Here is a 27693-nt window from a genome sequence, read left to right as displayed (position 1 = left end):
TATATTTATGTTCAAAAAAAATAACTGTTAAGTCAATAAACGTCTATGTGACTATGTGTATACCTAATAATAATATTATGTTGATAAATGATAATATACAATATTGACAATATAACTGTGGTCGTGACACTTAGATCATACATAATCTATTGATCTAAGTTGTGACATATTATTTATGGGTTCAGGGTTGTGACTTTGTGAGCCCGATAAAAAGAAGATCTTCTCTACAATCTACATCGTGATTGTGATTGTGTGTCTAAAACCGTGATTAGAATATGCTGAACATGACGTCACGTCAGGATCAATCTTTATCATGTTTTATGATATCAGAATAATTGAATAACATCAGTGGCCAGTGAATAATAATTATTACTCTATGATAATAATCCACAGAAGTCTATAATATTATTATAGTATATTAGTATTCGGTGACTCGGTGTAATTATAATAATCCTTATGTATGATAGTCTGAATCCTGATGACTGATATGATATATGAAACCTACTGTTTTCCCTAAGGTACCGAGCTACCGAAGCAGTTAGTTGAAATCTGTGACTTGTGACTTCGTGAGTTTGAAGTTAAACTCACCGTTGAACTCTGTTAAGACCGAGCGGTGACAGCTTTAGTGATCTGCTCAATATCATCTCTTATGCGGCAGTACTTGGTGTGTGTTTCCTATTGATTTACGTCGTCTAACCCAACGAAAATGGCCTGCGACGACAACAACGATTTCATTCGTGGTATATTTTGCCCGCACGTAGCCGTCTTGTGTTCAGACAAGGCCCAAGAAATGTGTCGTAAAAACAATCTGAGCTTCAGCGATCTGCTCAATCCATTTGCTCGAATGACAGACGGTAAGTACACCCTGGAAATACCCTCATTCTGTTCCATGATAGTATCTACTTAAAATACTATGTTTACAGTTAATTTCAAAGATGCCAATGGTGGTACGATAAATGTCCCAAATCTTCAAATAACATTTTCTAACATGAACAGTCAGCCCCTGTCGGCCACCAAGGAAAGAAGTCGCTTACACAATTCTGTTAATATAAAAACTGAACCAAGTAACATTACAGTCAAAATTGGTAATGAGAAATGCATAAAATATTATTGAAATATAAATATCTGTATTCTGACAAAAGTTTACTTAACAGGTGGACGGGAAATCACAATACCTGAAAATACCCCGTGGTTTACAAAGTGGAGAACAACATTCTTACAAATTCAAAATGTTTCAGATCACGAATATACTAAGCATTTCTTAGGGTGTATCCTTTTCAGAATTTATTCAATGTTTATTATCCAATTCATTTTTGATCAAATAATTTCTTAATTAATTTAAATCAGGTATGATAGTAATAAGTTCTTCTGATGAAGAACAAGTGTCAATATTGACACAGCAAGTTCAACAATCAATTTTACCAAATCAAAATAAATCCCCTAAATGGTTTCATACTACTATATTAAGATATTATGTTGTTTTACATGAAAGCCTTAATCCTGATTTGAGCATGTAAGTTATTATACATTCCAATCAGACACAGATACAGAAAAAATGTAGGAAATGGTGGGGGGTTCATAAATAAAATAATAAAATATTTTTATTGTTAATCTTTGGATTAAAAATTAAATTGTATATACATTTGTAAAATTCATTATAAATAATGAATATATTAAATAAAAACATTGTTTAATTTTATGTAACTTACTGATGTTTTTGAAAAAAAGGCAAATATTATATAAGGTAATTTTAATTTCAGAGCCAATAAAATTATTGAAACATTACAGTCAACATATGGCCACAGTAGTTGCCATCTCCTTAGATTAAACTCTTGTAAAAATCCTAAAACCGAATTAAATGAAGGAATATGGGATTACTTGAACAATTCATTTAATTTAAATGATAGTATAGATTCTCATGATCAGAGTGGTGAATTTGAAAATAGTTTGAACTCTGCGGATAGTTCTTTAATACATCCACTAAGTCCACAAGAATTTAACAAGAGCTTGAATTGTGAATCAAAATCGGACATTCAAAAAGTATATGGTGCTTATTTAGACGAAAATGATCATAACAATATACGAGATTTAACTAAACATTTTGTTTCAAGATCATTAATACCATATATTGAATCTCAAATACAATCTTTAAGTGAATCGGTATACTCTTATCGGTAATGATCCTATATGTATAATTATATTTATTTTTATTCTTATAGGTAACAAATAAAAAAGGTGTGAGTAGATCACTTTTGAGTGCTACCAAACGATGGTTTAGCACAAATAAACCTACTGCTGCAGCTTTACCAGCAACTGTCATGTCAGTAAAACACAACTTAAAATATTTTACCACATTTTAATAATGTATCAATTTTTTTAGCTATACTAATGATTCACCAGAGCTTCAAACCCGACGTTTAGCTGATTTATATATGATTTTGGGTGCTTGGTCTCTTGCTTTTCCATTATACCAGGCAGCCAAAAGAGACTTTAGTGCAGATAATGCTTGGATGTTGTATAGTGGTGCTATCGAAATGGCTGCTATTTGTGCATTGATGTGCCCTAGTGTATGTGATAGTCGAAAAGCCATAGAGTATGCCAATGAGAGTGTATTAACATACTTGAATACTTGCAGGTCTAAAGTATAATAAAAAGTTTTGTTTATGTATATTTAATAAATACTGGTCATTTATACAACAGGGTTCCACAATTTGCAACAAGAGCTACAATACTATTTTGCGAATTATTTGTTAGCCGGGAAATGTATGGAGAGGCTGCTAAAATGTTTATACAGATGACAAATGAAGACTCAGATTTACGTAGTGCTATACTTTTAGAACAAGCAGCATATGCTTTTCTAAAATCAAAAAAACCACCAATGTTGAGAAAATACGCTTTTCATATGGTTCTGGCTGGACACCGATATTCAAAAGCAACACAAAGAAAGCAGTCACTAAGTTGTTATCAACAAGCTTATCAGGTGGAATTTTCTTTATAAATCAATAACACCTAGTCATAATTTTATTTAATGCAAATTTTATCTTTCAACACAAGGAGAAAGGCTCTTAACTCTTCATATAATAAAATCTTTGAACCATTATTAAATCGAATTACTTATGTATAATTGTATAAATATTTATACAAATTTTAACACGTTGACTGCGTATGTATTTTTGCATTTCCCGCCCAGTGCGTACGTTACTTTTTTCATCAAATTTAATTTTGGTACTAAGAAAAAAGTTTTTAAATGTGTTCAATAATACATATTAACATTTTTTTCAACTTTGAGCTTTTGAACTTTCATGACGCCAATTGGCGTCGTTAGCGCCACTGAATTTTTTTTTCAACAGTGCGCATGGACGCCAATTGGCGTCTTAGTTATTTTTGTTGATTTTTTTTAGAAATTCAAGGAAGTATATATATACAATTAAATAAATAATATACAAGTATTACAAAACCATTAATAAAATTGATTTTTATTATCTGAAAATTAAAACTTAAAAAAAAAAAATTTATTGTAACCTATATGGTCATACATCCAAACGGCGTACGAATACATATTTTAAAACATGCGTTTAATCACGCTAAATAATAAAAAAACCACATTCAGACACGCTTAACGAGTAATAAACCATTTACTTTTAATATATTGTGGACGCCATTTGGTGTCAAACGCGTTGCTGATTGATACTCATGACGACAATTGGCGTCAGTACGCAGTCAACGTGTTAAAGTATGACTACATGGATTATTTTTTTGAGTGCCTAGTCAAATATTTGTATTTATTCTACATTTCAATCTTTATTAATATTTAATATAATTTCTTAATCCAAGTGTTAAACATTGTACCAGTTTTTATTAAAATCTGAAACTCCGACTTTGTAATTAGAAACCTAATATTCATATGACTATAAAATAGAAACTGGGGTTGTTACTCTAATGTATAGTAACATTAAAATATACATTGTCATTAGGGATGCGCAAACATCATCGATATTATCGTTTCATCGATATTACAGTCTGATATTATCGAAACTATCGCATCAATATTTTTATACCAATATATATTGATATAATATTGATGCATATATGTAATATTGATGTATCAATCTATTTTTTCATACTAATTTTTTCTAAGTTATTTCTCAGACATGCCTTGATACATGCTTTAATGGATTTTATAATTATCTCGGTTGTCGCCGTTGTCGGTCACCAGGACAGTGTATCCGTATATAAGTATGTATTTGCAAGTTGCGACTCGCTGTGAATATTATTAACAATATTAACATTACCCGTAAGTCTCTCACTCGGGCACTCGACGATTATTTTTCAATAAAATTCCTGGAATACACTGCAGTCCACAGTAAACACCAACATGTCGATATTTATCGATAGTCGTAAGCACTCGTCGTAACTCTGAATAGACTACCTATGGAGAATAGGTATTAAATATTATTTGCTCTGTGGCTCTGTCGACCTGTCGTTTGTCGTCAAGAACTCAAGAGTCAGTTATTAATTTATTACTTACTACTTAGCATTGAACATATTTACATATAGTTCTAAATATATCAAATCTAAATCTCATGCGAGAGATGAAATACATTCTTATTTGGATAAATCGATTATTGAACTCAAAGAAGATCCGATTATTGAATGGGAAGATATCAAAGGAGCTTTTCCAAATCTATATAAACTAGCCAGACAATATCTTTTTATATCAGCCACATCAGTACCATCAGAAAGATTGTTTAGTAAGACCGGTAACATTATGACTAAAAGTAGAAATAGAATATTAGGCTCAAGATTGTCAAAACTAGTATTTTTACAATCATTAGATGATAAGTATTGGTTCTGAATTTCTAATTTTCTAAATGTTTTACCTTACAAGTTATAAATTATATTATATTCAATGTACCCATAATTATTAATTATATATTCAAATATTTACTTGTTATTTATTTATATGACCTATTAATATTAATATATAAAATTATATCGATATATCAATATTTCAATATTTTGATACCAAAAAGTTTACATCAATATTTCATTCATCGATATATCGAACCATTGTCGTTTTTGCGCAACCCTAATTGTCATTGATAAGGGTATTATAATGACTAGTTTTTGATAAATCATTGCATGCCAAAAAAATCTTGGGCAGAGATCTAACTATTTCAATAGGTTGATGCAAGTTTCGTCATAAAAACTTGCATACATTATATAATTTTTGCATAATATATTATTGTTATTAAGTTTTAAGTTAATACTAACATACAAAAGAACAGTTTAAATAGATTCATGGTACATAAAAAAATGAAAATTAGTTAAAACCCACCCTTGAAGTTCAAAACTGAAGCATTTTTTCTGCTATAAAAGGAGTATTAAAGAGGAACATATGAAAAAACTTCATTGTAAAACCAATATATTCATCACTAGCTTTTTCTGTAGGATAATAATTATTATTTAAATTTTATAGGTCTTTGAAAATACACAGTGGACATTAGCAGAAGACCATATACAAACAGCTATTGGTAGACAGGCCACATTTTTAAAACACATGAAACAAGCTTCTGAAGCATATTCCAAATTGCTGGCAAGAGCTTCAAGTCAACCACCAGAACAACAATCTACTATTCTTAGAGATTATTTGAACATAAAATTGGTATAATAATTGGTATTTTCCACATTTACATTATTTCAGATGGCTTATGGTTTTATAGGAATATGCAGCAGAGAAAAATGACTCGTCTGTCATTGATTTATCTCTACCGCTCATAGATCAGAAAAAAATCAAAATATTATTGAATGCAGACAGTATAATAACTAAAGAACATAGTTTTGATGAAGATTTGTTGAACCCAAGGTGGCATAAAATGGAAGAAGATTTGATTACAGAAGCTCGTGGAATACCACCATTAATATTTAAGCCAACTTTTGCTTTCTATGGAAGCAATGATGCAATAAGACAATTATTGTATGTGAATGGTAAAATATTTATTTTTTTATCGAGTTCAATATAGTAATTTAAAATGGTTTATACTCATATTAAAATTTACAATGTATATTTGTATCAACAGAATTAGTGCAAGTACAAATGACATTATCAAACCCTTTAAACATATCTTTATGCATTGAAAACTTATCATTGACATACACTTTTGATAAAGAGTTAAATTTGGTGGAACCTCAAGTGCTAGAAGAACTACTTTTAGCACCTTCCAGCACAACACAAGTAGCTTACACATAAAAATAATAAATGTATAATGTTACATTCTTAAACTTTTTCTTATGTATTATCAGATAATTCTTGGACTGAAAACTAAAAGTACTGGAATTTTAACTATAACTGGTGTTCAGTTTAACTTATTGATTCCATCTACTACAAGTGATGACACAGTCAAACGAGTAATAAATGGTTGGCAACGTTTTGAGATGTTGAGTTCTATTCAGTTCACTGTTCAACCACAAACTTCTTTAATGAAGGTAGATTATAAATACACTGTTAATAATTATCAGTTAGTTATAACTTATAAGTTATGACAAAGACTCTTGACTTCATGTGCTGATGAGACCTAACATTTTGCTTGCTGTAAGCAGTATCTCACTCTAAGCGATGCTTGTTATAGTGATTTCTACTGTTTATGTTTATTTTTAATTATTCACATTCAAATAGTTAGTGAATGTATGAACATTTTCTAAAAGTATGAAACAAAAAATTATAATATTTCTTAATTAATATTTTTTGTGGGCATTGTGTATATCAGATTTGTAGCATGTAAAAACTTAAAATATTTATTATATTATATTTTATATAATTTAATGGCACCTATGAAAAAAAATGTCCAGTGATTTTGTCATATAACATTCAACAAATTTGCTATTTTTTGTGGTCCATATAAATACAAAGTTCAGAATGACACCTTTACTATTCACTTATATATTAATTATGCCAGGATGATTAAGCCCGCGACAGCCCACAAACATTTGTGACTATAAATTATTTATTCATAAATACGTTTAAATTCTATATTATTTTTTGCATACAAACTTAAGCCTTAGTTATTGTGCCTTAAATCATTTGATATGCGCACAGGATAAATAATTAAACAGTACTTATAGTTTTCTATAGATAGTTAAACAAATTAAGTAGATACTTATTATTTTGTTTTTGAAGCTTCAAATAATAGACTGATTCAAATTTCTTATTATTCTAATATACTGTTAACTAGTTACTAGCTAGAGTAAAATCTTCTATATTTATATAAAAGAATAATCAATTAATTTACACGGGGTTATTATCTGTCTTAAAATTTTTTTGTTTTGTTTTTCATTACTTACATAAAAGAAACTGAATATAAATATATATATTTTTAAACAATGTTTTTATTTTGATTATTTTGATATTATATAGTTAAATCAAGTATAGTAGGTAAGTAAGTCACTAAGTTGTGATCTTATAATAATATAAATTACATAAAATCAACCATGGGATAAATATTTATTCTGTGCGTTAAATAGGAAATCCTAAACAGTGCACATTTGAACAGTTATATTTATTACACAGTACACAAAAAATATTTTTGTTATACAAAAAGGCAAAAGTTGTTCAAATCTGTTTACATTCAAACTTAATTCTACATTGATATAATATGAATTAAAAATATTCATTAATATTCAATATTTATTTAAATTATTGATTAAATACAACCAATATTTTAAATTCATATTATAAATCATTATTTAAAATAAAACTCTTATAACTATTTAGTATAGTGTTAATATTAAATATCATACGATTATGTGTAAGGTTTAATTTTTTTTTTTTAGGTTGATTTTGATGGAAATCAAGTTAGCACATTAATTGGTGAAATGAATGTAATACGATTAATATTAGAAAATGCTGGTGCAATACCATTGCATAAAATTTATGTGTCAACTTCAATTGAAGATTCATTTTTCACTGAATCAAATCATTCTTGCAAAAACAAAAAAATTCGTAGTTTGTTAATTCAAATGCCTCCAAATTCAAAAAAGACTGTAGAATTTTGCTTCAATAGTCCAGACACAGAAACATTCAGCCTCGACTTGTTATTTTATTATGAGTCTCAAATGGAAACTAAAAAACAAGAGTACAGATTATGCAGGGCTAGCTGGTTTATGACGGCAAAACCTTGTGTTAGGTTATCTGCTTCTGCATTACTTGCAAACCAAAATAGTGATACCCTTAATTTAAAAACAATTGTTCATAATTTATATAAGGTAATTTTTTTTTTTCTAGTAGAATTATCATTTTTTATATAAAATCATAATTTCAGGGAAATGAAGTAGAACAAGTAAAACTAAAGCAAGTATTCTTGTACAGTCCAGATTGGACACTATCTAAAAAAATATACCCTCAAGGAAGTATAAAAGATTTAGACCAACAACAGTCATGTCATTTATTCTTACAAGCTTGTCGAACAAACAAAAGTGGCATCTCTAAAATTAATTTTGACAATGAACAATTTCCTCAAACTGATATGTGTGAAAAATTTGTTTCATTAACAAAATCACTATCAAAAGAAATTAAAATGCCAAAGTTTGATAGACACAAAGTTCAGACAGAGGTGTTGAAATGCATTGATCTCGTTTTGGCCATTTTATGGCAGGTAATGTGATAGTTTTACTTTTATTGTGTTCCATTTTACATCTATTGTTTTATTCTCAGGTAATAATCAAAGATCATTCAAATCGGTTAAGAATTATTTGTGGCATTCACAGGGTTTCTTTGACAAAATTAAATTTAAGTGTTGCATGGCCTGAATTTGGATGTTTAGATGCATCAAAAAATATTTCCAAGCCAATAGGAAGATTAAAAATATTTGGACCTGATCGGAATATACATCCATATGATGGGACACCTCTACCTAATGATGCAACAGGTTTATTAGAATCACCCATGAATCGGTTGCTCAATATTGCCTTTTCACACCCTAGTACTGTTTCACATTCCTTTATTGATAAAAAGTAAGTTTTTGATTGCTAATTCTTCTATATAATTTATAACCAGTGGTTTTTCCTTAAAATTTGTTGAGTTATACTCAGTGTAATTTTAACAATTTGATGAAAAAGTATAGAATGTTTAAATCAAATGATATTCCAAATGCCTAAGAATTTAAAAACTTACATTAAATTCCAGACTTTGGTATAATATGGGACGAGTATTAGTGATAAGAATAATAAACAAATTTTCATTTTATTTATTTCAAAATTAAATAAATTAAATAGTATATCTTTAGATTTAGTATGATTCATTCATTACAAAAACAATAACTATTTTTATTTTTTTGCAAAATTTATTGAAAGTTGAGAGCATATACAAACACAATATAGGTACCCATGATTTTTAATAAAAATGTTAAGAGTATTTTATGGTATATATGGAATTATACCTCACGGGGACACAACTGTTTATAATTTATAAGTGATAAAGTTATAAAAATGTTATAAGTTATATGGATTAATACAAATTTAGTTATATATTTTTATTATTTTAGAATGTGTATTGTATCTGTACTCATAATACTTAAGAATTGCGTTGAACATACAATTGAAGTTAAAATTAATACTAACTCGGCTAGTTCTTCAAAGTAAGTATCATTTTTCAGTTGATTTGTAAAATTAATATAATGGAATTATCATGAAATTTTTTTTCAGGTCGGATGTCGATGATCAACATTTCTGTTGGATTGGAGTAATTAATCCAAAGCCATTTTTCTTGCCAGTTTCAACAACGCGCACCATTCGCTTATACGCTGCAGTTGCTTCTCAAGGGTGTTATAAAATGACAGCTAAACTTGATATACTGGCACGACCTTATCCGTCTGTTCAACATGCATTCCTATCCCAAATTATTTCGTCTTCTTCTTTATTAGTCATTAAAGACCCTAAATCTGAGGTAACAAGTTAATTGTTACTACTTCACTTAGGTCTCAATCTATATATGTTATATTTTTAAAAAAATCGTATATTATAATATAATTATATATAAAAAAAATTGGTAAAAATTACAATGTGATTATGTGTATTGATTTTCCATTATACCGTCGATTGTGTCTTTGATCGTGCCGAACTTCGGTCGGTTTGCTGGGTTGGATTGCCAACACGCGAGCATGACTTCGTACAAACTGTAACAGCACAAGGTAGGCCTGGGCATACGGTAACCCCTGCACAATACTTCGTATATCCTGGACGAACTTATCGTCGGGTACGGAGTCCCACCCAACATCATGATTTCCCAGAGAAGCACACCAAACGACCACACATCGCTCTGGGTGGTGTATAGCTGGTACTTGAGCGACTCCAGGGCCATCCATTTTACTGGCAGTGGATCGCCGCGGTTTGACTTCTGGTAGAGGTTCTGTTCATACACGTCCCGGCTAAGGCCGAAATCGCAAATCTTTATCGTGCGATGGTCACTGAGTAGTATGTTCCGGGCGGCCAAGTCCCTGTGCACGACTCGGTTATTTTCCAAAAACAGCTAGAATTTGCATAAAATTAATAGATATATTGTGACTCGTGGGATATTATAAGCTTGACGTTTGGTAAAATCGACTATACCCCACGACCCTAGCTCTCGTTAATTTCAATGTACCTAGCCGCTCTACATTCGCTCATATGCCCTGCCCAAACCCTATGCTAACTATGTTGGCAATTATTCTCTTAACATTCGTCAAATGTGCACTGTTAACCACAACCCCTCTTTTTCACTTTTATTTGTAAATTGACCGCGTTTGTATATTACTTAACTATTCACCATTGATTTTGGGCATGCCCCTGTATTTATATGCAAAATAAAATAAATAACCATTTTAGTGCGTACGCCGCACGTTTCGGGACAAACATTAAGGACATAACCTAACCTTTATACGTACACTGTATACCTATGACTATGAACCTATGTTGCTTGGTTTTATATGTTACCGTATTTATAATTGACTGTCATCAGCTGCGTACGTAAGGGGAAGGGCTAACGGGCTGAAGCCCCCATTCCTCAATTTCCCATTGACCATATTATTGGGGCTCTTGAATTGCCTCCAACGAATTTTTTTTAAAAAAGGTTACTCGAATTGCCTCCCGAAAAAAAAATTAATGACCCTCTTATACTGGAATCGATTTAGGTATAAGGACATAATATAAAGGTATAACCTTACATATTATAGACTGAGAAAATAAATGATAATATATGTATATATATAATATATAATATAATATATATAATATATAATAATGAATATAAAATTTGATAATCAGTGATCGACAAGATTATTGCATTTGACAAATTAATCTGCCTGGGAAATACTATTTTATATAATACTAAGTTTAATATTTTCGAACATTAAGAAAATCGATATAGTCGATAGTATAAACTATAAAACTATCGATAGGTAATCTAAATATGCTAAAATGGGAGATAATTCAAGTAGACTATTAGGGTATACTCAAATTTCATCCTAAAATACCCGGAGGCAATTCGAGTGAAAAAAGGTTACCTACCTAAATTTGGGAGGCAATTCCAATATTATTCATAATTATTTGTTTTATATTTACCCATGATTTAATGTAGTAGCTACTAACTGCGGTATCTTAAATCGTGTGTTTACCTAATTATTCAGCCATAGTCTTATTAGTAGAAATATTAACTACTAGGTATTGAACTAAAACTAATATATTATCAACAATCCGCGAATCGTTAAATGATTTTTTATTTTCAAACACCCCCCATTTAAAAATCATGCGTACGTCATTGGCTGGCATATAACAGGTATTATTTTTTTATAAATTTGACGAGTATTATCCATGAAGAATATTTAACAATATGGAATCAATATTAAATAGGTATAGTTACCAAGTGTAAAATGTTAGTAAGAATTTCAAAACGATGTGGAATTATATTTTTTTTTTGTGAGTAGGTACTTACCTATAATTAAGTGAATAGTCATAGGCGGAAATGGGGGGGATTAGCCCCCCCCCAAAAAAAAAAAAAAAAAATTGTCAGGTTTCATATGAAATGTGATTTTATTTGAATATAGTTTTTTTTTAGTTAATTTAGCCCCCGTAGAAATTCCCATAGATTTCCGCCTATGTGAATAGATATATAGTACACTATAGTAGGTATTTATTGTATCAGTGTACCTACGTAAGTTCATTGATCGCATTGAAAAAAGGAAAATATAGAGAGAGAAAACGAAGGATTATAATATTAAACAAATACACTTTCTTCTTACAGAAGTTATAATAATCGTTGCTCGTCCGCTCATGACATAGGCAAAATATGTATGAAATATATTTAAATATATGCTTCATATTATATTCTGTGGTATAGATACCTAGCTAATATTGTGCCGTATAAAATATTCCTGTCCACGAGCAAAGTTTGCTGTTATTTGATTATCAAGTTTTCGTTTATGTATTTGAACGGTATGCGAATAATAACAATAATAAAATAATAGAAACTGCAGGCGTCCTTAGTGACTCCTTACCATGCCGTTTGCGGCTTGGCTGGCGAAACACAACAAGTCATCCACCGTGAGGAATACGTTTTCATCGCCGTGGTACAAGTAACAGTTGTTGAAGACCATCGGCGGCGGACCTACCGCTTCCTGTAGCGATTCGACTACTTTGATGCTGTTCTCCGCAGCTGTCAGCTCCGCCTGATCCGTCCGGCCGACGTAAAAGTCGTTGGCGTACCACGATTTTATACTGACCTATATACGCATCACGATAACGCACGCAAAAATAAAAATTGTTAGGTATTTTGATTGTTGTTATGTTTAATTTAATCGTAATTTATAATGATATATTATGTATATTATGTGACAGCTATAAATATAGTTAAAATTATTTATTTTTTTTAGTAAGATAATTGTTGTTATTTCAACTATAAATTGACTACTATATTTTTATTGACTATACATTTTATTTGATTTAACTGTTGCATTAAGTTAGACAATATCTAACTAAATGAATAGTTATATTCGTTTTACATTGATAAAAATAACCAAATTATATATTGTTTTTAACATAATATAGATTTTGAGCGGAGCGATGAATGTATTGATTTAACAATGAGGTGTTTTTTTTTTGTGTCTATGCACACGATAAGTTGTCGAAATAGTTCTTCGATTTCAGTAGCTTTTCCAGTTGGAAAGCGAATCTAGTTGGTGCATTAGAGAGGTCCAATATGGACATTTTCAGTAGTTTTCAAAAGCGCCGGGAAAACCGGAATTTTTACACAAAATCAGTTTTTTATGAGATAATAGATTTTAGATTTTGGTGTAACTCTAAAACGAATCACCGCAAATACAAGAAATGTCTACTGAATGTTTTTACTAGCATTTTACAAAATATTTAAAATATTTTCAAATTATTTATAGACATTTAAGCTGTCAATTTTTTTCGTTTTTATTTATAAATGTCAATAACATTTTATTCGTTGGGTCAAAAAATACAAAATACAAGGTTCCCCATAAGTTGATATGATAGTGGTTGGAGAATATAAAAACTACATATCCACTTTTTTTTTTTTATAACCGTTTAAAGTTCACATTTTAAGTGTGCATTGGCGTTCTCTGGAGGTATTGGATGTATGGTAAAATATATAGCTGTCTACATTTTTTACCCAAATTAAAATATATTTTTAGCAATTCAATTGTGTTCATCAGATTTACTAAATACGAGTGAACTTTTTAAGTGGTATGCCTATCAATATGATAAGACGAAGTGACGAAGTTCGAATCTATGTGATTGTTAAAAATTATAAATATTTATTCTTCTAACATATGATGAACATAATTGAATCGTTTCTTAATGTTGTCATACATATTAGCATTGAGTATAGATAGTATTTATAGTACTATCTATACTCAATGATATTAGGTAACACAAAAATTTGAAAACACTTCAATGATGTGCCATCACAAAATGTCAAAGCTTATATAGTGATGGGGATAGTATTATTATTAGGTACACTACCTACCTACCTACTCTACTACACTTAAAATTTCAATTATGTTTAAGCAATACACTTAATACAGTGAATGATATTGCCTTTGTCACAAATGGCCAGTGTCGACCCGTTTATGATGGGTACTTGTGTCATTTAATTATCTCACCTTTCTCAGATAAGTCTGCAAGTCACCCAACGGACAGTACTCGACGACCAGCATGCATCGTCGGTTGGCATCCAGACAACATCCGATCATGGACACGATGTTCGGGTGCTTGCCGACCTTCTGCATGAGTAGTATCTCACGCAAGAACTCGTCCCGGTCCCGACCACTGGGTCGGTCCCGGAGCGACTTGATGGCCACTGAACACACCAGGCCGTCAGCCGTTTTTAGCGTGCCCTTTCTGACCACGCCGAAGTGGCCGTGCCCTAGGAACACGTCGGACACAGTGACCGCGTTATCGTCCAGCAACACGTCCACGTCGTCCAGCCCCTTGAGCATGACCATGTCGTAACCGTCCGCCGACACGCCGCCCTTGCTACCTCGATCCGTGCCGGCCGCCGCGCGCCGGTGCAAGTGCCGTCCGACTGCCAACGCCGCGCAGAAAGCCATCAAGCCGAACAGCGTGACCGTCGTCCACGACGGATAGTAGAACAAATGCCGCGAATCCGTGGCCACGGTCTCGTTGAGGTCGCGCTGCAGCCACGCCACGAGCTCTTGGCTGTGGCCTAAGCTTGAATACGCCTGTACGCTCACCAAGCACCAGTCTTTAAACGGCACATCGTCGAACGACGCCACGTACTCAGTGACGCCTGACGCGTCCGCCGCAGTTATGTAGTGCTTACCTGACACGTTCTTCGCCTCGTTGTTCAACTTGATCGTGAAATAGTCCACCCCCCGACCGTTCAGGCTCTTCCAGCGCACCTGGGCGTTGTATGTGCTCTTATCAGTATGCCCCGCTGTCTGCGTCACGTACAGCTTCACGTCGTACGGTTCATTCGGAGCTATAAAAAATATGAGTTATGATTTAATTATTATATATTACATTTCACTTTAATACAAATTGATAGTTTTTTTTTTATTATAAAAAAAAGTAGACGCAAGTATATACCACAAGTAGTGGACTGTGATGGTGGTAAAAAACTTCTTTTTTAAATGAAAACCCTCTTTTTATTGAAAATTATTTAAATGGAAGATTTTTTTTTAAATGTTGACGTACTTACCAATCTAGCTGAATCAAAATTCTATAATGAGACATAACTTCCTAGTTTCTGAGCTATGATTGTTGTTAAAATGTACATAGGTACCAGTGGCGTGCGCAGGGTGGGGATGATGGGCTTTTTTTTAGACTTCTAACGACTATTATATATATAATATTAAATAACAAATATTGAAAATAATACATTTTTATTTATAACCCCCCCCCCCCCCTCATACCAAATTCCTGCGCACGCCACTGATAGGTACTATAAGTATAATAATCCTAATAAAAATATATAAAATGTATTATGTTACATTGAATGTAATATTCATTTTAATTGAATCATTTTTACAAATTATTTATATTGATGGATCAATAGTAATTACTAACTTTTTTAAATCGTCTAAGCCCCCGTATAATCAATTACCATAGGGGAATTAAAAATTCCTCACTTGGGGAAAATCCTATATACTAATTATAAAATGAAAACTTTTAGAAAGGTTATTGATTAAAAATTAACTATAATAATATAACTATATTAGTCTATAAGTAGGTAACTAATGTCAAAAACTACATATTAAAAATTACCTAGTAATTACCTAATGTAGATACGTATATTAGGTATGTTGCTACAATGCTATTGTTATATATAATATATAGGTAGTTAAACAAGAAACATATTTTTAAATAGCCTAAGAAGGAAAGCACATCGTCACAATAAATTTTTCTGTACAGCATGTTGATGTTGTACATCCTATTAAATACGAGTATATAGCCTATTGACCGATATAGGATATAGGTACCTCAGTACCTGTCAAATGTCTATATATACTTACGACACGAGTTAAAGTTGAAATTGTTGACTTCCAAACATGATGGCGTTGAGAACTTAAATTCCACTGTATCGCCGGCAATGATGGTTGATGACTTATTTTTGAACTTATAGTATGGCTGTATTTGGACCGAATAATTCTTCTTCGGAATCAAACCGCTTAATATGGCAGCGTACGACTCTCTGACGTCCACATAACGAACTTTCAACCCTTCGGATACAAGGTTCGGGTGGTATTTGATTTTGTAGTGACAATTCATGTCTATAATCATTTCAATAAAACTCGTTTATATATTATATGTGTGTATTTACAGGAAATAATAAGGATGTCAATAAGACCTTCGTCGCAAAAAGCTATTCCTATGTATATGTTATTGCACATGATGGGTCATATTTGGTTACGATTTCACAAAAACTTTAAATAAGAAATTACATGGTTTAAATAAATGTTTTTACAATCAATATTTTTATAAAAACATTATTGATAAATAGGGTATTACATTTTTTTTCTAAAAAAAAATTACATCACATTTACTATTTTTTTTTAATTTCAGGAATAAAAAATGTTGTGCCTATATACGTGTAGCGCGAGCGTCTGTAAATTATATAAAATAAGAAATATTGAATAAAACAAAAGTGTTATTTAATTTGTTATTTTTTCAGGTCTTCCTGCAGTTACACTCTGTAGGTAGCTGATGGTATGGCCGTATTCCATTTTTCTCCAAAAACGAGATACCGGTTTCCTCCAATAAATAATGTAATTTAAATAAATGTAATATGAAACACAAGAACTATAAAGATATTCAACACAATAGGCACTTAGTGTGACTAGTCGACGTACAGTTCGCTACTAAAAATATAGTCTTATTGATGCGAGTATATCGTATACATTCGCGGTGTGTCTCACTCAATGTGTGTAATCCTTAGATCATATACATTGTATTGTATATGATCTAAGGTGTAATCATAATAAGAAGTGATAATTGATACACAATATCTATAATATAAAAATGAATCGATAAATGTGTTGGTAAGCGCATAACTCAACAACGCTTGGACCAATTTGGCCAATTATTATTTTAATGTTCGTTGATGTCCAAGGATGGTTTTTACAGCGAGAAAAATTGGAATAATTGCTGGGAAGGCCCTAAAAACAGCCCTTTTCTTTTTAAAACAGCCCTTACTATAATATGGATAGTATATAATATTGATCATCTCCATGGCAATGTAATCACTGATCAAGAACATCATCTATGGTGGTCGATTATTTGTGAGCTCTCTGTTAATGAACGATTAAAATTATAATGATTTGGTAGATGAACAATTTACAATGCCATTACATTTGTTATTCATAATTCGTGTATGTGTATTATTTAAAGACATAAATTTTTAATAAAAAAGTTGAAAATTGAAACATCAACAAATTGTCAATATGTCGTAAGTGTTGTTTTTCTTGGATTTTCTGTTACCTACTCTACTGAGTTTGCTTTTGTCAACTGATACACGAATTAAATTCGTATATCGTGTTTTGTGCATAGTGTTAAGTTACCTATATGATCACTAATTATTACACGTGACACAATCATTTATATTTGATATGCCTTCTATACGACGTAGCAATTTAGGTAGAAAAACCCGAAATGCTACAAATCAAGGTAATTACCGATCTAACCTAAGTGCACAAGAACGTGGCGACCGAAATGAACGTAAAGGAATTCGGGTATCACAAACGCGTGAAGCGCGAGCGCGAAATTCAACTAATAATCGCGCAAGTTTGAATCGAGCTGCTTTCAGTTACGATGTGTCAATTGACTACAGTAACTAAACTACCACTGTGTTGTTATTGTTGGTTCTATGAACTCGGTTTGCTCATATTGTAAGGCTTTGAAATACAAAAACGAAGCCAATGGATTGTGTTGTGCAAATGGTAAAGTGAAATTGATTATCAATTATTGATACCATTGGATCCACCACCAGAGCCATTGTACTCATTGGTTTCAGGAATAGGAACAGATTCCATACACTTTTTGACAAATATCCAACAATATAAAAATTGATTTCAAATGACTTCATTTGGGGCAACAAATGTAGTTCGGGAAAATGTTATGCCAACTTTCAAGTTATGTATACCTATAATATAGGTGTGTATATAATGGGGTTGAAGACCCCTGACCTATATTATAGCAGTTAATCATTATTATTTTAGCGAACAATATTTTCTGTCACCTAAGTTAAGATGTGTCACTTAATCATCATATTATTTGGTGATTCAGTTTTAGTGACATTTTTATTATTTTGAAACCCAATATAATTATTTGATGATTCAAATATTCATCGATTTTTAAATTTTTTCGTCGATTCGTCTCAAAATATACATAAAATTGTATTTATAGTAATTCAGATATAAATCGATTTTTCAATTTTTTAGTCGATTCGTCTCAAAATGTACATGCAATTGTATTTATTCAATTTAGTTACAACTAAATATTACATATTGAGGTACCTAAGCATATTAAATATTATTTGGTGATTCAAATTAGGAGACAGATATAATTTTTAAGAACAAATATTATTAAAGTTTGATCACTGACAATCCATAAATTTATACCCCACATTGCTTATTTATTTTATTTTATATTATAGTGTTTGGTACAAAACTACAAACATAATATTTTTTTTAATTTACAGATGCAAGGCCAAATATATCACAGAGCAGGTTCACTGTTACCAGTGTCAGATAGCAACTACAAATTCCTGTAAATTTATTTTATGGGCAATTCACCACAATAAATTGATCTGCGTTGTGCACATAACAATTTAGTAAAGAGGTCTATTGACTATTGTAGAACAATTACAAACTTTATTTCATGAACACAATCAATTGATTATATTGTATTATATTATATGATGCTTATATATGTTTTATTTAATTATTTTTTATTCACACCGCCCTATCACCAGGGTGACGGTTCTGTTCAGGAGAATTTTTTGCCCCGACAGGACGAGTACGGTGACGGGGAGGTGATACAAATTAAATTAAATAACAAATAACAAATAAAATTGAATAAAGTTTGAGCCATATGGAGATGGTACATTTAACGGGCAGCGAAGTGCACGGGATCAGCTAGTAACAATATATAAGTATATACGTATAATATATGTCCATATGTATGGACGTATCTTTATTAGGCTTAATCGATAGCTGATATATATAGACATATAGCTTATAATAGGTATTATTATTTATGTATGTTAAGAACTTATGCGTACCATTCGACGGGGACCAGGCAAGAGACGTGTTTAGTGTAGAATCGTTTGTCACAATAAAATTGGAAATGTTGAGCGTATGCACCAATCCTTTATTTTTCCCAACGTCCAATGTCTGGTGGACCTGAATATCTGCTGTGTGATACGTGGTGCCGTTGATCAACTTGCGGAACTTAGCAGCGTACATGGTGTTCGGCTTTAGATTATTGAATCGTATGTTTGATGAAATTGTCTGGTACACGCATAATATAAAGGTGATAATATAATATAATATATTTTATACGGAGCCATCAAAAACCGAAACAGAAATGTTCACAGAATATAATTATTCGTTCAAAAACAATAGAAAGTATTATTTATTAACTACTTATACGAAATAAGCTTTTTACCAAAATTTTGTTTATATGTGCATATGATTTGTATGATATATACAATTTTTTTAATGTCATTAAAAAAAATTAACTTAAAAATATAAATAGAATACATAAACGTTTTAAAATTTGCTGTGGTACATATCTATAGCTACTACACATATATATTATAGCTATATACTTCAACCTATATTTAATTTTTAAAATACCTCTGATATCATAGGCATGTCCATTGTATCGAAAGGTATTAATTCTGCAATTATTTTAACACCTTCAGTTTTATTCTTCGTAGTCCATACGTATGATAATGAATCAAGTTCACGGCACAAAATCCGCAAATTGTCTAACACATTTATATCATCTGGAATATAGATTTTATTTTACATTATAGTTATATAGTTTATATACACATAAAGGCTATAAGTTATTGCTTTATTATATACTTTTGATTCCGAAAAGTATTGATTTCTCTGAACTTTTGTTCTCGTAAAATGTAATATATATATATAATATATATCGCAATTCAAAAATTTTTTTCAACCTTGTAAATCATAAGGTAATATTGTATAACCATATAGCTTATAACATAGAATCAATTTTTAATGGTAGATACCTATAATCTACAGACGTTTTTATTTTCTGATGCAGAATCCTTAAGAAAATAATTTATGTGGATATTTTAGGTATAGTATAGGTAAGTTTAAACGATTATAAACAATTGGATATTAAACAAACAATATTCTGTATTTGTCATAACTTCATGCTTAGTTCATTAGTTGAATGGTGCGAGTGATGTGATGTGGAATAGGTTAATTTTCAAAACTTGTTTTTCACTGCTTTATTTGTTTGAAAATTGAACGTTTAAATATGCAAATTTGCTAAAATATTTTTTTGCTCATGCATTATTCTTTATTTTTATCAAATTAAGATTAATTAATGAATATGAATATAAATACCTTTATCAAACTGTGTATTTTTGCATGTGATATTTGCCTGAAAAAAAAATGTAAATAAACATAATATATTTCATTTATTACTTATTACTCGTTAGTTTATTACAAATAATGTTTACTAAATATTTATTATAATATGTTGCAGTATGGTACTATTGGTACTTAAAGGTACAAATAAATATGTAATAATGTAATATATGCGTTTTATTTATATTATAATACCTATAATTACATTATAATAACTAATAACTATTGTGTCGTACCGATTGGTCGACAACCCATTTCGCCGACACACAATTTTGCTGACAGTAAATAATATAAAATAAAATAGTATAATATAATAAAAAATTGAGTATCTACTTATACAGTGGCATATTTTCAATAATTTCTTGGAGGGGTGAAAGGGTTTAAAAAGTGGTTGAATTGGGGGAAGACGCAGGGGTGCTGAGCTACTCTTCATTTTTCTTCAAATTATAGCTACTCCTTTATTATATATTCATCAAGGTATAGGGTTACTATTAAATTAATTTGCTTAATTGTTCAATTTTATAGAGTCCACCTTTATTTTTTTTCCAATTCAACCACTGAGTCTAAAAGTCTAATTATCAGAAAACTCGTGATAAAATATCTATTTAACATTGAGTAACTCTTTTTTTTTGTCTGGGGGGGGGATTGAACCCGGGACCCCTCTCCCGTAAAAACGCCACTTTACTTATATGAGTTTATCAGTTTATTATGATTTATGCTGAGCTTCTGTTTTCTAAATGGAAATGGAACATTATTCCAAGTATTCCATATTTCCATAATACAGAGTGATACACTTTGTAGCCTAAAATTTTAATTTTAAACGTTCAAAAAAACAAGTTCAAGTTCAAGTTCAAATTCAAATTAATAAATGCTACACCTTTCTTTTGCAAATGATAACCTTTCCTCCAATCTTTTTGTATTACTGATGTAGGTTAAAACCTCTGAGTAGGTTCGACAAACCAATACATTGGAATCTAACTATTACATTTTAGGTATTGGGTTTAATTGTAAAAAAACCATTTATTACACAACGTCAGTATTGCAATATAGGAATTAGGTAGGTATCTATCTAATTAGTAAGAAATTTCACTCAGAACTAACTTTTTTTTTTTAAAGAGGATTCGAGAAAAAATATTTTAGAGATTTTAACGTTGTATTAACGTTAATTTAATCATTTGGCTGTTTTAGCGGTCCAATATAAAAATACTGATGTAGACTTGTAGATTTTTGATATCAGGTATGCATTGTATATGTAGATAATAAATTGTGACACTGAAATCAATCCATTATGCATTTGTAAAATTATTGATTGGTACCTATATATATTTAAATAATAATATGATGCATTGATATATGGTTAAACAGTAGGTACCTAGTAGATATGCTATTATATTACCTAATACCTGCTATAGTGTAATGTTAAATGTTTAGTTTTATTTTTCTTTATTACAATAAGTGTATTTACTATGTAGCTAATACATATATTATGTAATACAAATATGAATTTCAAATTTGTGTATTTGAAATTCAAATTTAAATACTAGTGAATTCAAAGAAAATTCGATTGACATTATGCTTTTAGTAGGTAGGTATATGAGCTATATTATAAAACCAATAAGATAAACCATAGTGAACGTAGGATGTAGGTTGTATCGCATAGGTACTATATTTATAATATATAATACAACTTAAAATTTATAAATTGCATATGTGTACAAAACTATTTGTAAAAAAATGATAATGTATAGTGTGGTAAGCATAATAATATGCCTTTAAATAAGTGAACAGTGCACCTACTTAAACACTGCAGTTTAGTTATTGTCATTTGTCGGAATATAAATACATCAAGGAGCAATTTTTTTGAATAGATACCTTTGAAGTTCGAGGCTAACTGATAACACACTCATTTTTCATTTTTTCCAATACTAAAATAGTCATAATAGCTTGTAAATAAGTATGATGAATGAAAGTACTTACGTAGGTACGTATAATAGAATAAATATGTAGGTACTATCATATGGCCTGCAGGCACCAATATGTTAAGTTGTCAGGACTTAGAAACATACAATGTGCAATATACATACTAATAATCATTATAATATAAAATATGGTTTTTAATCAATACTGATTATATTTGGTGAAATTGTTGTTAAATAAATTAGTTGCCAAAATATAAATTATGACACAAAAAATATTTGAATGTACCTAGGTATTGCTAATGATAGTGAAAGATGAACAACAATCATCATAATCACATACATTATAATAGATTATTAAAAAAATGAAACGTAAAAGAATTTTATGTATATTAATTATAAATTCAAAGGTATCCCTGACAAATATTGATAAAATTATGTTGTTGTATTAAATTATATCGAATTATACAAAATAATATTTAATATCTTATGATTATTGTACATGTCAACCATATTACATTGTTACAAGACAAAAAGTTTGCGACTTGTCAACTTACAGTACAGCCAGTATAGGTACTTTAGTCTTTAATACCTAACTATGACAAATGTATACTGTGACAAATTAACCATACGAGTTATACGCCCAGTTAAAAATTCGAAAATGGCACAGTTGCCGAGGGCTATTTCTTTAATTAAAAAAAAAAATTCGAAAAATATATGAATACCTAACTAATTCTATCATGATCAATTATCGTACACTATGCTGTCATAGTGCTGATACATAGCTAGACTTCGCAGCGTAATACAAATTTTTCAGTAACTGTGTCACCAACAAAGTAAGTTACACCTACATAGGCAAGGTATATAATTTTATAATTTTGATATTTAAATAACACATGGGATCACACATTTTTCCGATTGGTAATGGAAATTACTAACCTATCTAACAAACACGCAATACTAATATTTGATGCTTATAAAGTTGTATAAAATAGCTGTATGGTAGAGATGGTGAGTAGGTCACTTTAATGGGTGATGGGTGTGTTAAATTTTAATGTAATGGAAGGTAACATTGTATACGAAATGATTTGTCAGTCTATATATATTATAATAATTATATTTAAATTATAATATATTTTTTTATGTTTTGATAGTCATTCCATTTTGAGAAAAAAATTACTTGACCAAAGGTTCTAAAAAATATATTAATGGAACAAAAAACTAGATGATTTAGACGATCAGAAGAATTAAATAATAATATGTTATAGTAACTAATCAATTAGCAATAGAACAAAGTACCAATAACCATCATAGAATCTAAAATAAATAAAATATCAATATAAATTTAAATTTTATACGTTCACAAAATGTTTTCTATATTGACTCTGAAGTTTTTTTTACAGTTTATTGAAGAAAAAGTTATGGAGAACTTTGTGTTGGGTTTTTTAACCTTAGGTATAAATCACAACAATTTTATGAATTTTCAACCTCATAAGTCCATGCACATTTTCGTAAACATTTTAACTTAAAATGCTTATAGACAAAAATTGTGACTAACGATTTTTTATTTTTTTTTATTGCGATAAATGCAACTTACAATAAACCTTATAGTAAATTTTAAAGATTTTGTGGTTAGCCAATTTTTTTTAGGCATTTAAATCGAAAATTTAAATTGTCTATAAATAACATTACAAAATAAGTCAAAATATTTTGTAAATGTCATCGCAAATAAATAATGGTAATTTAAAATTTTGGTGAAAATGTACAATGATTCGTTTTTGTAACAGCCAAATAAAAAAATCGATTTTGTCGAAAACTGATTATGCGCAAAAAATTCCCGTTTTTTCGTTACTTTTTAGGGGTTTTCCTGATGCTTTTTAAAACTACTGAAAATGTTTTACTTTTGACACCCTAAAGTATCAGCTAGATGATATTTTCTTTTCAAAGAAGGGCTAAAGTAAAAAATCAAAGCATTATTTCTACTCCAAAACTTGATAACAGACACAAAAAAAAATTTATAAAAAAACATACATCATTATAAAATCAATACATTTCTCACTTCATTCAGAATTTAAAACATCCCTATACAAAGTACAAAATTGAATTAACCTTGGAAATGTATAGCAGATAGTATATAGTGTATAGTTGAAATATGATTCATACGGATTTCCAAGCCTATACATGATAATACTATTGCACTAACTTATCTAAAATTCTTTAGAGTTTTATTATAAACCATCGTTGGTGACTGCACAAAAATTAAGGTTCAATATCGAACAATAAGTATAGTTATTGTTAATAAAGAATAACATAATTTATTTTGTTGCTCTTGGCAAAATCATATAAGACTAATGTTGGATTTTATAATTATAGTGTCCTCTCAGTTCCCTTTCGGTTTATAAAATTGCAGTATTATGAAGTCTTTCACTTGTCGTTGTTGATCTTAAATGTTAAATCTGACATTCTTGATTTTGCGCATTGCAGAGAAGCCCATCTCAGCAGCTGCATTGGTGACAGCTAGGTATCACTAAAACTCAAGTAATTATTTCATTAATGCTGTCGCGTTACTATTATAATTCAAATATCTATTAAGCTTATTGTACCACGAGTACAGATTGTTAAATGTTCTTAATTCAAAAAAAAAAAAATTATTTCATTGATTTCTTTAAAAACAGATTTCATAATTGTGAATTATATTTGTGAAACTTTACAATATTTGTAGTATTTTCAAACATATTTTCTTACTAAAATTGATTGAGAAGCAATAGTTTCCATATTAAATATATTGTATCGTCCACAGAGGTGCAAACTAATTCGAATTATAGGGGGGGGGAGGGCAAAATAAAAGTACCTATTCAATAACCAGCTATCATAAAAAAAATGTCGGTACGCTCACATAATCTATATACCTACTAATAACAACCTTACTCTAAAAATAAAAACATATAAATTGAAATAGTAAATATCAATTATAATAATATATCAAATAAAAATAGAAAACATTATTTGTGTTGTAGTATAACAGTATCCACTAACAATTTTTTTTTAAGAATAACCATTATAACTAATCTAATATGCATTTTCAAGAAAGGAGTAATAATAAATGAAATTGACACCTCATTTTTCTATCAAATTTATGTTTGTATTTATTATATTTTCATTTAACCATGAAAAGGTATAAAATATTTTTAAATCAAACTTCAATATTGATGAAGTGGGGTAGTTGCCTCCCTGTCACTATAGATTTGCGCCTCCGTTCGTCCATAAGTATTTCAATTTTTTAATATCCATACAATTACTAATATCTTTGAAGAGTAAAAACGAAACGAATTGAAACGGTGACTAACAAAACGCAACTGATAGTATTTAAAAAATTTTAATTTTTAATTGAAAGCAATGCAGAGGAAAGGGAAAAAAATGATTATTATTAATGTCTATAATACACGAGCAAATAATTATACACACTAAAATCGTAGCGCACACGGATTGTATTATCGATGGTCTTTTAAAACTTCGTTCTTTAACCTTTACGTCACCACGATACAACGTATAATACCTATGAGTACGACTAAAAATAACATGATTTTCACCAGGTATGAATACGTATTAAATATATACGTCACTCTAACTGCTATTGCTATACATTTTTATTGAAATATCTAATTAAAGAATTAAACCAATATTTTTTCTAACTTTTTACAAATCATATTTTGATTTTTCATTGAACATCGGATGGCACATGCCTACAGAGCCCACCCCAGCCACCCCCTAAACACGCCACTATTTTAAACTTAAGGTTAACTTTGAAGATATTAATTGATTTAATTCAAATAATAGCGGAGAATACGAATCTTGATGGAATAATTATTTTTGTGAATAAGAGTGCTTTATAAGTATTCAGATAATTTGTCTGTTTAACTATAACATTTCATAAATATTCAATTTTAATAAAATTGTTTAAGTGGTTAATCAAAATACCTAGTCATTTATTCCTTGTACTTACTATGGCACTACTAGGTTTTAAGTTTTAACTTCTAAATATTATAACCTACCATTTATTCTGAATATCATACTATTAGATGGTAATTCGGAACATTTAAAAAATTTTTGATTCACAATTGCACTATATTTCAATTGTTGTAAGACGTCCTGTCCCAGTATAATAATAGGTATAAATTGTATAACATATAAAATACTATAAAAAAATTATTAAAATTAATAGCTATAATAAAATAATATACTAATATTCAATAGTTATACGAATAATTATAATTAAACATATATAATACTAATTGCATGCATTTAAATTTGAAATACCTATAATAACCCATACCTACCAAATTAATACAAATAATAAAATAAATAATCTATTATATACAGTATACTGTAATAATATTATACAAATAAATACTACTTCGCTTTGGTTAATACTTATAAATACTTATAATTTATTAATACCTACTTATAAATATCGCAGGTATTTGATTTTAATTATATTTAATTTCATATTATGAAGTTTGCACTGAATTAAACAATTAAATAATTTCAATTATCCAATTATATTATGAAAGTGACAAAAAGAAAATTAAATGTAAAATATTAATATTCTGTTTAATTCAAAAATATATCATATTTTTTTTTACAATATAATTTACAATCTGTTACTAATTAAAACAATAAGTAAAAAAGATGGGTGAGTATATGGCTTGAGAAAAAGATGGATCAAAAAAGCCTTTCAATACAGTTACTTTGTCAGTTAACTACTCTTATGCAATATTAAAATTAAAAATTTTGAATATAAATTGTGTCTATATTTAATTCATTATATATCATAGATATTATATCTTTTAAAACTATATCGGTGTGAAGCGTATAAGTTTTCTATTAAAAATTATAATATTTTTCACTTTTCTAGGTATAATGTTATTTTTGTACCAAGCAAAAGTACTTACGATTTTAACTGCACCGCTATTAACAGCATATTTCACGTTTAAATTCTGACAAAATTCATCTTCATTCCAAAAATTTAGGGTTGCGGCAGCCGCAGGTAGGACTACGCAATATAAGTATAGACACATCAAAGCATACATACCGAATGGAAAAATCTGACATTAAACATCTTAAACTGCGCTGCC

The 27693-nt window shown here is 29.7% G+C and overlaps 2 protein-coding genes and 1 pseudogene across 3 annotated transcripts; 2 read left to right on the top strand and 1 right to left on the bottom strand.

The window, feature by feature from the left end:
* Positions 1 to 363: 363 nt before the first annotated feature.
* l(3)76BDm (trafficking protein particle complex subunit 8 homolog l(3)76BDm) lies at positions 364 to 10055 on the top strand. Of its 2 annotated transcripts, none has more exons than XM_089219250.1 (17): positions 364 to 854; positions 924 to 1085; positions 1143 to 1268; positions 1348 to 1513; positions 1761 to 2160; positions 2220 to 2320; positions 2381 to 2635; positions 2701 to 2980; positions 5480 to 5665; positions 5724 to 5988; positions 6081 to 6235; positions 6304 to 6486; positions 7831 to 8262; positions 8319 to 8651; positions 8711 to 9009; positions 9540 to 9632; positions 9700 to 10055. In XM_089219250.1, exons 1-17 carry the CDS (start codon positions 707 to 709, stop codon positions 9950 to 9952), a joined length of 3837 nt encoding a protein of 1278 aa, XP_089075376.1. In that variant the 5' UTR covers positions 364 to 706; the 3' UTR covers positions 9953 to 10055. The 2 variants fall into 2 exon arrangements, with proteins under 2 accessions (XP_089075376.1, XP_015364171.2); XM_015508685.2 differs by having other exon boundaries at positions 365 to 854; positions 1155 to 1268.
* Positions 9968 to 27693, bottom strand: LOC107161998 (tyrosine-protein kinase receptor torso-like). The gene is made up of 8 exons (XM_089219251.1): positions 27511 to 27693; positions 20619 to 20655; positions 19872 to 20023; positions 19295 to 19523; positions 16029 to 16286; positions 14157 to 14995; positions 12525 to 12749; positions 9968 to 10522 (listed from the first exon to the last, which is right to left on the bottom strand). Exons 1-8 carry the CDS (start codon positions 27646 to 27648, stop codon positions 10061 to 10063), a joined length of 2340 nt encoding a protein of 779 aa, XP_089075377.1. The 5' UTR covers positions 27649 to 27693; the 3' UTR covers positions 9968 to 10060.
* Positions 17622 to 19279, top strand: LOC149058291 (uncharacterized; annotated as a pseudogene).

The sequence above is a fragment of the Diuraphis noxia genome, unplaced genomic scaffold (genome assembly GCF_037042655.1).
Source record: "Diuraphis noxia isolate RWA-SAM2 unplaced genomic scaffold, SU_Dnox_SAM2 contig0002, whole genome shotgun sequence".
Lineage (NCBI taxonomy): Eukaryota > Metazoa > Arthropoda > Insecta > Hemiptera > Aphididae > Diuraphis > Diuraphis noxia.
Note: the sequence above shows the minus strand (reverse complement) of the source record. Positions and strands in the feature narration are given on the sequence as shown.